General features: G+C 39.4%; 1 protein-coding gene across 2 annotated transcripts; it reads right to left on the reverse strand.

Annotated features, from left to right (window-relative positions):
* Positions 1–123: 123 nt before the first annotated feature.
* Positions 124–11298, reverse strand: LOC120561398. Of its 2 annotated transcripts, XM_039804506.1 has the most exons (14): positions 10999–11298; positions 10327–10833; positions 5198–5420; positions 4395–4488; positions 2973–3416; positions 2651–2705; positions 2349–2523; positions 2048–2271; positions 1700–1954; positions 1504–1591; positions 814–1339; positions 666–722; positions 421–518; positions 124–283 (listed from the first exon to the last, which is right to left on the reverse strand). In XM_039804506.1, exons 1-9 carry the CDS (start codon positions 11168–11170, stop codon positions 1773–1775), a joined length of 2076 nt encoding a protein of 691 aa, XP_039660440.1. In that variant the 5' UTR covers positions 11171–11298; the 3' UTR covers positions 124–283; positions 421–518; positions 666–722; positions 814–1339; positions 1504–1591; positions 1700–1772. The 2 variants fall into 2 exon arrangements, with proteins under 2 accessions (XP_039660440.1, XP_039660441.1); XM_039804507.1 differs by lacking the exons at positions 124–283; positions 421–518; positions 666–722; ... (1 more) ...; positions 1504–1591; positions 1700–1954 and having other exon boundaries at positions 1970–2271.
* Between the last annotated feature and the right edge of the window lie 229 nt (positions 11299–11527).

The following is an 11527-nucleotide window of genomic DNA, read 5'->3' on the forward strand; positions in this document are numbered from 1 at the left end:
GGGACCCTTTAATGTAAAAAACTAATTTGAGCTCCAACCCACCTTATGCAATTGTTTGATAGATTTAATAAATGCTCAAAACAACTTCATCATGAACTGAAAAAGAGGCTGTTGCTGCAATTTTACAGGGGAAAAAAAAAAGAATTATTTTTATTAGATGAGGAGCCTAAGATCAAAATTATGCAGCAGAGAGTTAAATTAGTTTGCAAAGGTCAGGAGGCCGCTGGGTACCAACATCATATGTACTGCAATGGGAAAAGACCCAGCTTCTACCAGTGGGACCCTTCAATGTAAGAAACAATCAGCTTCAAACTTAACCAGAAGACTCAAGAGACGTACAGAATGATACAGATCCAATTTCTGCAATATTCTTTTCTTCACTGTTTGTTATATGTATACAATTGGGTAAATTATACTCACAATCGGTGTTTTGACTTCAACAGGACTCAGAGAAACCAGGGTGTCAGGGACTACGAGTGGACTTCGTTGGTCCTCTCAATGCTCCCCAACATTGACTCCTAGAAAAGGCAAAGATAAATTAGACAAATACCACCCATGTGTAGATTGTTGAAACTGATGATAGGACTCAACCCCCATAATTGGAAAAGATCAATGGTTTTTCATTAATTTAATAAAGGAAAATTAATAAACCGAAAGTAACTCACGTCTCGTTCTCTCTTCATTTGAAGAAGCCCCTCTTCTTCCGCTTCAGACGACACTTCCTAGATAAATACATAGAGTATATATCGTCAATTTTCGATTGAAAGATATTACTGTGTGTGGAAACACGTGTGGGTCTGAGGGCACCCTTACCCTATTTGTTTTGAAAAGGCACTTTCCATCCCTTTTGGGCCTTTTAGGGAGAGGAGGTTTGGAGGAGTCTCTCTTCTGTTCTGCTTCAGACCTAGAGGGCCGCTTTCTTATCGGACAACTTGGCCTAGTCATTTTAGGCTCATTGTCTGGGCATTCATCTGCACCACCCTCCTCTGTGTCCCGCTCTTCTTCCTCCTCCTTTTCCTGGTCCTCTACCTCATCCTCTGTGTCCCGTTCCTCTACTACTTCTTCTTCATCGTCCTCCTCCTCCTCCTCCTCCCCAATGTCCTGGTCCTCCATGTCCCCCATGTCCCAGTCTTCCCCTCCTGGTCCTGGTCCTCCTCCTCCTCCGGGTCCTCTTCCTCCTCATGGTCCTGGTCCTCCACACTGTCCCGGTCCTCGACCTCCTCCGTGGCTCTGTGGTCCTGGGTATCTGCTTCTTTTTTACGGTTCTTGACAGCATAACTGGTGATCGCCATCACGGATAAATGTCGGCTTTTAAACACCTCAGCCGCCGGGTCTTCCACTGTGCAATGAATAGATGTTGAATATGAACAGATTATACGGGAAGTAAGTGATGCTTTTTCAGTGCATATAGAAACCTACAGCTAGCAGACTGCGTGGAAATATCTGAATTTGACCAAACGGCATTGGATTATAAATCACAATTAAGATTAAGATTTAACGAACCATGATAAAACTTCTTCGCCGTGTGCTCATCGTGACACATGAAGGCCGCCACCCGTTTGTACGCCTTCGAGCCCAGTTGCCTCTTTGACTAGAGGAATGAAAAATGTAAAACAGAAAACACACAGGACTAAAATGCATGCCACATTTCACCACACATTACTGCATATAAGAAAAACTAGATTAGAAGTTGTCTCACATAAGTAGCCACAGAGGAACGGAGGAGGTTGAAGCTCGGGGCCTTTCCCAACTCCAGCGACTCCCACGCCTCTTTAAAGTACTCGGGGAGCTTGAGGCACTCCGAGCCACTGGCAGTGTGAAAGAAGGTTTCTGCCTCTAGGCCTCCCTCTATGCAAGACCGGAGACAGTTGTATCTGAGGAACCAGGCGTACTCCTTTTTTGGCAGCGGTACGGCCGCCTGGCCAAAGAAGCGAGCCGTTTTGTGCTGTTCCACCTATAATATCAAAAAGCATGACATTTCTCAGAGCAACTCAATAAACATACAATGAACTTTGCAGTTAGCATTGTTGTACTTATGTTATCTTACTCAACTTTCTGCGGCGCTGGGCCAGTTGTTGCCCTAGCACAGCTCTCAATACGTCCCTCACCCGCGCTCGGAGTTCCACAAGCAGCGCATTTAGGCTTTTTCCGCCTATTTTCACCCCTTCTGGCGCCATACTCAGAATGTACCTCACAAAGGCGACGGCATCTGTCAGGTAGCTTCTTATTGTCGTCGGTTTCAAGTTTTGCTCAGACAGATGGGCTGTAAATCTTGAAATACAAAAATATCAATTAGGTCACGTCTTCTACTCTTTTAGACATTGATAGTCCTTACAATTTGTACTTACTTCCTAATCCGACCATAGTCCTTCAGAAAGAGAAGGTTCAAATGTGGAACAGCGGGCTCGGACATGAACTTCAGGAAGTTAAGGACGTGGTTAGCTCGCTGGCGGGCATTCTCCTTTATTTTCCGCGTGGGATTGCTTCCTTCTGTGTGCTCCTTGAACTCCTCCACCAGTTTAACTAAAAATACAAGAACACATAAGTCTACAAAACAAAAGCCTCAAAATTATGAAACTAAGGAAAAAAATAAAATTAAAAAACAATTAAAAAAAAAGTAGTTTGACATTGACAGGAGTGTTATATTTACCATATTGCGGCGCTTTCGATGGTGAAAAGGGCCTGCGCCTCCTGTACTTCACTGCCTATAATTGGAGAATATAAGCTTAGTTTGTCACATATATTGCAGTGCACTGCATTTTATCCATCCCATGTTTCAATGGTAAAAGACCCAACTTCTAGTATCGGGACCCTTTAATGTAAGAAACTCTCAGTTGAGCTCCAATCAGCTTCAAACTTAAGCAGAAGACTCACAGAGACCGTGATATTGGGATCCCAATGCCTAAGCTTCTAGCAACTTCCCAAATACTGAAAATGTAACATCAGAATCAGAGGAATAACACAATGCTCACCTTTTCTCGACTGGTTGATGAGTGAAACTGTTTAAGTTCATCATTCCGTTCTACTTCGGATTCCAGCAGCTCTTTAACCACCTTCAGCTCAGCAGCAAGGATCCCGCAGTTCTTGCAGCGGGGGGATGGAGTCCTCAGAACCGGCTTGTTCTTTCTAAACAACTTCTTTCTCTGTGAACCGCTGGCAGGTTTGTTAAAGGGTGTCACACTGGCGGAAGGAGTGGCAAACGGCTCGGCGGAGGATGGGGACATGACCTCACTGGCAGGTGGGACTGAGGAAGGGTCCTCGAACTTCCTCCTGATCCCCTCTTCTATAGCAGCTTCATCGATCTCATCAAGATGGGATACCATAGGCGGGTGGGGTCTGGACGCCCTCAGCAAAGCCAATTCTCTCACAATGTAGCAGTCCTTTGCCTTTTGGACATACAAGGTCACCATATCATTCTGAAAATATGAAAGTTAAACATTTTAGTCTCTAAAAAATAATAAAGTGAGAGAATTTTTTTTATATACAGTACAGGCCAACAGTTTGGACACACCTTCTCATTCAATGTGTTTCTTTATTTTCATGACTATTTACATTGTAGATTCTCACTGAAGGCATCAAAACTATGAATGAACACATATGAACTGAAAACATCTTATATTTTAGATTCCTCAAAGTAGTGACCCTTTGCTTTTTTTGATAACTGAACCCTTGGTGTTCTCTCAATGAGCTTCATGAGGTAGTCACCTGAAATGGTTTTCACTTCACAGGTGTGCTTTGTCAGGGTTAATTAGTGGAATTTTTTCCCTTATTAATAAAAAAGCAAAGGGTGGCTACTTTGAAGAATCTAAAATATAAGACATGTTTTCAGTTATTTCACACTTTTTTGTTAAGTACATAATTCCATCTGTGTTCATTCATAGTTTTGATGCCTTCAGTGAGAATCTACAATGTCAATAGTCATGAAAATAAAAAGGAAATGCATTGAATGAGAAGGTGTGTCCAAACTTTTGGCCTGTACTGTATATATTCTACTATTGTCAGTATTTTATTTACGTTTAGCATCGAGCAAAGTTTGTAGGCAAGGTGCAGTCTGGAGGATTAAATTCAATATAGCACGTTGGAGTAGTCTTTTAAAATACGAAGATATCCAAATCATTAGATACCCAGATTCTACATGCAAGTCCCTTTAAAGTAAAAACCTGCAGGTCTCTACTATAACCCAAAGCAGTCTGTATAAATCTGCAATGCTGGTGCTCATTAGCTCTGACATCCCAAAATGACTTCCCTAGAAGGAAACCAAGTCATCAGATTACCACGCAACATTTAATGTAAACATTTGGAGGGCCCAATCTCATTCTAGAGCTGCATTTACGAATCTGGAATGGCCTCACCAAGACACAAAAACCACACAGGGACTAACTTCCAATTCTTACCCCCAGCTTGTGCACTTTCTGCAGGTGCTTGTCCAGCCTGTTGATGTTCCTGGAGTCGCAGAGTCGGACCGGGCAATCCAAGCTGGCCGAGAAACTGTAGAAGTAGAGTCAAAAAGGATTGACTGCTTACACTTTTGGTGTATAGGAAGTTTAGCAATTAAATAAAAAAAATAAAAAATACAGTGAGTGTAACAAGCAGGAACAGGTGAAATACATCAGGGAGGGGAAAACACAAAGCAGGAAGTAAAACAAGACATGACCGAAGAGAACCGACAGATTCCAAATACAACAGGAAATGGAAAACAAAACATGAAACCAACTGGAGGCCCAACTTCATATGTATTTATATGGTAAAAGACCCAGCTTCTACCATTGGGACCCTTTCATGTAATGTTACTGCAATTTTGGTACATTTACAGGAAAAAAACCAAATATTTTTATTAGATGAGGAGCCCAAGATCAAAATTATGCAGCAAAGAGTTAAATGCGTTTCCAAAGGTCAGTGGGCCACTGGGGACCAACTTCATATGTATTTCAATGGGAAAAGACCCAGCTTCTCTTTAACTTCAACTCTTTAATGTTAGAAACTCTCATTTGAGCTCCAATCAGCTTAAAACTCAACCAGAGGACTCAGAGATAGTAATAGCATGAAATGCAAACCCATATTGAAGCTATAAATCCATTTAGGACTTATTAATTGGCCAGTTATTTAAAAAAAGATCAATAAAAGGCCTCAAAAAGGCCAAGTTATAAAGATAAATAAATACATATAGATACATAAATACATTAGATAAGACACTTACTGTCTGTGTGCCAGCTTACACAGAAGGTCCAATTCAGTTTTGTTGCACACCTGTTCACCTAGTTTAAGGTGCTGCATCAAGTCAGCGTACTCCAGCCCACAAATTGGACATTTGTGTCCTGTTTTGCCAACTTTTGGTTTGCGGGTTGAAGTCTGACTTGAGGCTGGCTCATCACCGTCCATACACACATCGCTATCCATACTCACTCTCTGTAACTCACTCTCTGTACATGGAAACAAAAAGCACAATAGAACATTTTTTAAATATATGAATTAATTATGTTGTATCAAATTAGGCCAAGTTAAATTGATGTATCTCATACTTTATTTTAATTCAAAGGTCCCAATGTGTTAAGAATGTTCTAATTGGGATGGGGCCTTCCAGGCAGCGCTGCCTGGAAGGCACTGTTGGGGGCATAAACTAAAATGTCTAACAGCCACCTCTGGGCATTCACTGTGGAACTAACATTTTTCCTTGATTTGGGAGATTACGATTGTTTCAAAGAAATACTGTTTGCTAACAAAAATATCAGTAATAGTAATATAAAAGGAAACTACTTATCAGTATGCATTCTTGTACAATATGCCAAAGTTAGCAAAGTTACGGTTTCTCACCACTTGTATATTGGGTCCTAAAGTGCATCACTGGAGAGGTCAGAAAATCTCCATAACAAGACCATTAAGGTTTTACACACCTATTCGGAGTACATTTATTTTGGGTTTACAAACGATATCCAACAGTCTGCGCTGAAAACCGATCTCTTCCTCGTACTTTCAAAAATTCGAATTCTCGTTTCGAAAAAAAAACAAATATTTCTTCAGCAGCAGCAGTTAGCCGCTCGTTGACAAACAGTTTTAAATGCTGAACTGAATACATTGTTGTTTTATTTCAAATGAAATAATTATCTGGGCATAATAATAATAATAATATCTAGGCCTGCACGATTCAGGGAAAAATATGAATCACGATATTTTAGCTTAGAATTGATATCCCGATTCTCTGCCACGATTGTTTTCTCACAAAGTGTAATGTTTATTGCACACATGAACCATGACAAAACAAAACAAATTGGCAGTACCAAACAGATTTCTTTTGGCACTTATAGCAAATTGTGCATCACCTCAAGCCTGTAAACATAGAGGCTTCAATGAATAAAGAAAATAAAGTACATACTGGCCATTTAAGTACAGTAGGCTACCAAAAATAGTGACATATAACACATTGAACTAAATATGGCCTTGACACAGGCTCTATCTGAACTCCTTGAACATGTCTTTACATCATTAAAACATGTCAATGTCAAATGCTTTCAATAAATTAACTGAAGGAGAAAAAAAAAATCGAAGTCATTTACAATTTTTAGCGCAAACAGATTTATCGTGCAGGCCTAGCTACGACTACAATATCGTCTTTGAGCATATTTACAACATGCATGCAGCTAAAGCGGCTACACGTGCTTGTATTGTTTACTTCCACCGGGTACACCTTGTTGAGTTCCGGGTCAAACAGCGGAAGTGTAGTTTTAAGTTCCGTTTCCAACTGATAGCCTTTTATTCAAAACGTGTGTTTAACATCAGTAACAAGAATGTGTACATCTATCTCGCTTCATTCTAAGGGATTTTTGATACGATTTAGTAAACTTCTAATAACTACCGGCAATCTTTTTTTGTTAATTCGCAGATAATAATTTTATATTTAAAAAAATAAACAGTGGTGAAAGTATTAAGACTATTTCAGAAGAAATGTGTAATAATACACAATGCATCGAAAGGTTAGTTCAGTAAAAGGACAGCTCAGCAAATGTAGCCTAGTAAAAGTAAGAGACATTAAATTAATCCGTCAGTGTCGTAATTTTTTATTTTTATATCCGTAAAGTGTAACATAGGGATGGTTACACTTAAAATGTTGGCATTGGAATATCTAAAATAGTCATTATCCGGAAACTAATTTAATAATTAATTAATCATTTATTAAGAAAGAATGCCATAAATTTGGCCAGATACATAAGGGAGGTAGTGTATTAAAAATTGTAAAAAACAAAAAAACAAACAAAAAAACATTTTGACATAAAATAGGATTTCTTATATGTAGGGTTGGGTACCGAAATGCACCGATTCCAACATAAACGGTAGTAACGAGACCGAATAAGAACAAAAATTTCAGTTCTTCATTTCGGTGCCTGACTTTTTTTTTTTCAGAAGCATCGTTGCACGGGACGCTACGTTACCGTTAGCTAGTAGCTGGATTAAACACAATGGTTAAAATGCTGACAGCTCACGTTAAGCGGTGTAAAGTGTGACTGTATTTCCCTGTAGAGGATTCCAACACCGGGACGTAACAGTCTGACTGCAGCTGCCGTTGTCGGAAAAACAACACAGACGGTGCGTTCACTTGAAACTCGCCAGCCTTGTGGTGCTTTTTAAGTTATCGTAAAATACCCTTTTCCCATCTGGTGCTTGTTTTTGTCATTTACCAGCAATTTACTGGTGAAATAAGTCATTGTTATAAGTTATTGTTATTACATTATTAATCAATCATTCAATCATTTTGACTATATGGCCTTAACAATAAACAGGCCGTTCTAGAATGTAACTAACTGTCATTTTGTGCTCCTTTTGTATATTTTATATTATATACATTATTTAGGTTCAGGCACCGGCACAGTTTTAAAAGTAGCGATTTAGCACCGGTATCGAAAAAATAATTTAAATACCCAACCCTACTTATATGGTAATATAAAACTGTGATGTCAGTCACTCTCAAATGTAAAATCTGACTTCTCGAAAAGATGTCTAGGAGGCTTCATATAAAACTACTCAAGGTACTTACAGTCATGTGAAAAAATGAGGATACCCATGCTAAAGTTGACTAAAAAGAGGAATAAAAAAGAAATCATCTTTTGGAAATTGATCTTAATGCCTTAATTAAAAAAATGAGGAAAAATCCAACCTTTAAGGACACCAATTTTGTTTGTGAATGAATAATGTATCGTAAATAAATGAATGTTCTTCCTTAAAATACAGGGGGCATAAGTAAGTACACCCCTATGTTAAATTCCCATAGAGGCAGGCAGATTTTTTGTTTTAAAGGCCAGTTATTTCATGGATCCAGGATACTATGCATCCTGATAAAGTTCCCTTGGCCTTTGGAATTAAAATAGCCCCACATCATCACATACCCTTCACCATACCTACAGATTGGCATGGTTTTATTTCAGTAAGCCTAATAGCTGGTTTGATTTGCATTGAGAGATGATTTTATGGAAAGTACCCCATGCCAATTTCTAGGTATGGTGAACGGTATGTGATGATGTGGGGCTATTTTAATTCAACTTTAGCATGGGTGTCCTAATTTTTTCACGACTGTAGATTTGAAGCCCTTGTTAAAATTTTGAAGTGATTTTGACATACTTAGAAAAAAACAATTAGATGCAAGTTATGGCAACAAAATGTGATGAAAAAGACTGAAAATACACAAGGCTGCACTTTTTCTGTATGGCATCTATCAATTTCAACAGTACTAAGTTGCACATAACTGTATGTGGGACAATGATTGTAAGAGATTGGACAACATTCACAATTACAACTTTCCTTTTGTATTTTAATTTGTTGACAGACCATGTCATTGTGATACATAAAAAAGAAAAAGACAAGACCAATTTACAGCACTTCCATCGTCAGAATTGGTGTTGTGCTGTGTGTGTGTGTGTGTGTGTGTGTGTGTGTGTGTGTGTGTGTGTAAATATATGCTTGCCAATTGAAGTCTCATGAGATGCACCTTTGAGCCATTTAAGTGAACAGGTTGATCATTAGTTGATCTAACACTTCACATTCCCCTTTATTAGTGAAAGTCAAGAGAGCCATTCGTCAATTCAGGACACATTTACACAAAAGTGTAATATAAATATAAAAAATACGATTGACAGATTATGGCAACTGTTTCAATAATTTTGCATGTAATTACTCATGCAATACAATAATGCCAAGATTGTGTGTGTGTGTGTGGGGAGGCTGGGTACCCTATTGGATACTTTCTTGGCACCGAGCGAATTGCCTCCTTAGTATCATAAAATGCCTTGTCATTAAATACCAAATTTCAATACCTTTACAGAGTAAATTTTATCAGCGTCGGTAAGCCAATAAGCGTGCTGCATGCTTCTACCAAGATCTAATAATGCTGCTGATTGGCTGTCTCACATTACATGTAGAGACGCGCAGGAAAAACTATGTTACGCACAGAGACTGGGCTTGTCTAGTAGGAGCTGAAAAAATAATGAGAAAGATTTGTGCAATAGTGGTTAATGTTGTCATTTATTTTCGTTCAAATTGATTTAATAAAATTGGTGCAGAAAAAAGTACCGTTCAGGAACTGGTATCAAAGTCACACTACTGGTATTGGTAAAGGTATTGAAGATTCTGAAATTTTTCCCATGTTTGACAAGCATACAGCTTCTTACCATGTGTGGGTTCTCAGGTGGGTTTTTAAAGCACTATTCACTTTAAATCCTTTCCCACAAAATCTACAAGTATACGGCGTCTCACCAGTGTGGATTTTCATGTGGATATTCAAATCACCAATACGTCTGTAATGTTTTCCACAAGTTTCACAAGTATACGGCTTCTCACCTGTGTGGGTTGTCATGTGGAGTTTTAATTGCTCGCTACGTATGAAATCTTCCCCACACGTTTTACAAATATACGGCTTCTCACCTGTGTGGTTTCTCATGTGGAGTTTTAACTGCTCGCTACGTATGAAATCTTTCCCACACGTTTTACAAATATACGGCTTCTCACCTGTGTGGATTCTCATGTGGCTTTTCAAGGAACTTTTAGTTATATATCCTTTCCCACATGTTTTACAAATATACGGCTTCTCACCTGTGTGGGTTTTCATGTGGACATTAAAATAATCGCCACGTAAGAAATCTTTCCCACATGTTTTACAAATATACGGCTTCTCATTTGTGTGGATTGTTACGTGATCCTTCAATGTTGACATCTGACTGAAATCTTGCCCACATGTTTTGCAAGCATAGGGCTTCTCACCTGTGTGGGTTCTCATGTGTCTCTGCAACATTGAATAATACTTAAAATCTTTTCCACATACATCACATTTAGAAGATGTTTTACTTGCGTGAGCATCACCGTGAATCTCTGAGAGGTTAGGGTTGTTCACATTGTTACAGTGACCTCTCTTGTTTGGTTCTAGCTCTGCAAGTCTAGTTGATCCTGAGTCTTCTCCTCCTCTCTGATCTTGGCTCTCAGCTTCACGAGAGTTGTGAGCGAGGAGCTGGTGGTCACTGTTTGCTTCTGATACCACAGAGCTTTTAACCCAAATACAGTTTAGAGGATTTTCCTCCACTGCAACCGGAGGCTCGTTGATACTGAAGTTCAGAGTCTGACCTTCACTGTGGTCACGTTCCTCATAAGCAGGAGTCAACGTAAAGGCATCGGTCTCCTGCTTCAGTACAAGCTGCTCTCCCTCATGACTGACGCAGAGTTCCTCCTGTTCCTCTTTAATCTGTGGGGGCTCTGGCTCCTCTTGGTCCAGACTGGAGTTCCTCTCCTGAATACAGAGCTGCTGCTGGTCAGCGAGAACCTCCTCCTCCTCCTTACAGACACGTGGCTGTGGGAGCTCTGGAGGGACGGAGAAAAGGAATAGGATACTAGCGTTACTGTGATGATAGATAAACAGGACATCTGAACAGAAAAGCACATCAAATAGGTCTTTAAACCATAAGGGTCCTATATGAGTCACAAACCCATCTGTTAGTTTTTAAAGACCATTGAGGTTTTACACACCTATCCTGAGTAAGGTTATTTCAGGTTTACAAACGAGATCCAACAGTCTGCGCTGACGACCGATCTCTTCCTCGTACTCGACGATAGATTTTTCAAAAACTCCGAATATTTCTTCAGCAGCAGCGGTTAGTCGCTCGTTGACAAACTGTTTTAAATGCTGAACGGAAGACATTGTTGGTGTACTACACGTGAAATAATTTTCTGCGTTACAAATTCAATATAGTCTTTGAGCTGTTTACTCTTACTACGTGCATGCAGCTAAAGCGGCTACATGTGCTTGTTTTGTTTACTTCCGCCGGATGTCACACTGGTAGTTGCGACAGTGGAAGTGCGGGAGTTTTTCGTTCCATTTTCAATTGATGGCGTATTATGTGAAATTATTATCAGACTTATTCAACACTCATTTGAAAGTATTAACAAGGACGTGCATCTATTTCGCTTAATTTCACAAGGCCATTTGGTACTATTTAAACTACTAATCTTAACTAAAAGCCATCTTCTTTGTTGATTCGCAGATAATGGTTTTGTG

The sequence above is a fragment of the Perca fluviatilis genome, chromosome 6 (genome assembly GCF_010015445.1).
Source record: "Perca fluviatilis chromosome 6, GENO_Pfluv_1.0, whole genome shotgun sequence".
NCBI classification, from domain to species: Eukaryota; Metazoa; Chordata; class Actinopteri; order Perciformes; family Percidae; genus Perca; species Perca fluviatilis.

Bases quoted from the DNA above. Each gene is read 5' to 3' on its own strand.
- LOC120561398 (XM_039804506.1), bottom strand. From the start codon at position 11,170: ATGTCTTCCGTTCAGCATTTAAAACAGTTTGTCAACGAGCGACTAACC. The intron at 3,417-4,394 runs GTAAGAATTGGA...TCATATTTTCAG, and splicing joins AGAAAGTGCACAAGCTGGGG to AATGATATGGTGACCTTGTA. The intron at 1,955-2,047 runs GTAAGATAACAT...TTGATATTATAG, and splicing joins CCAGCGCCGCAGAAAGTTGA to GTGGAACAGCACAAAACGGC.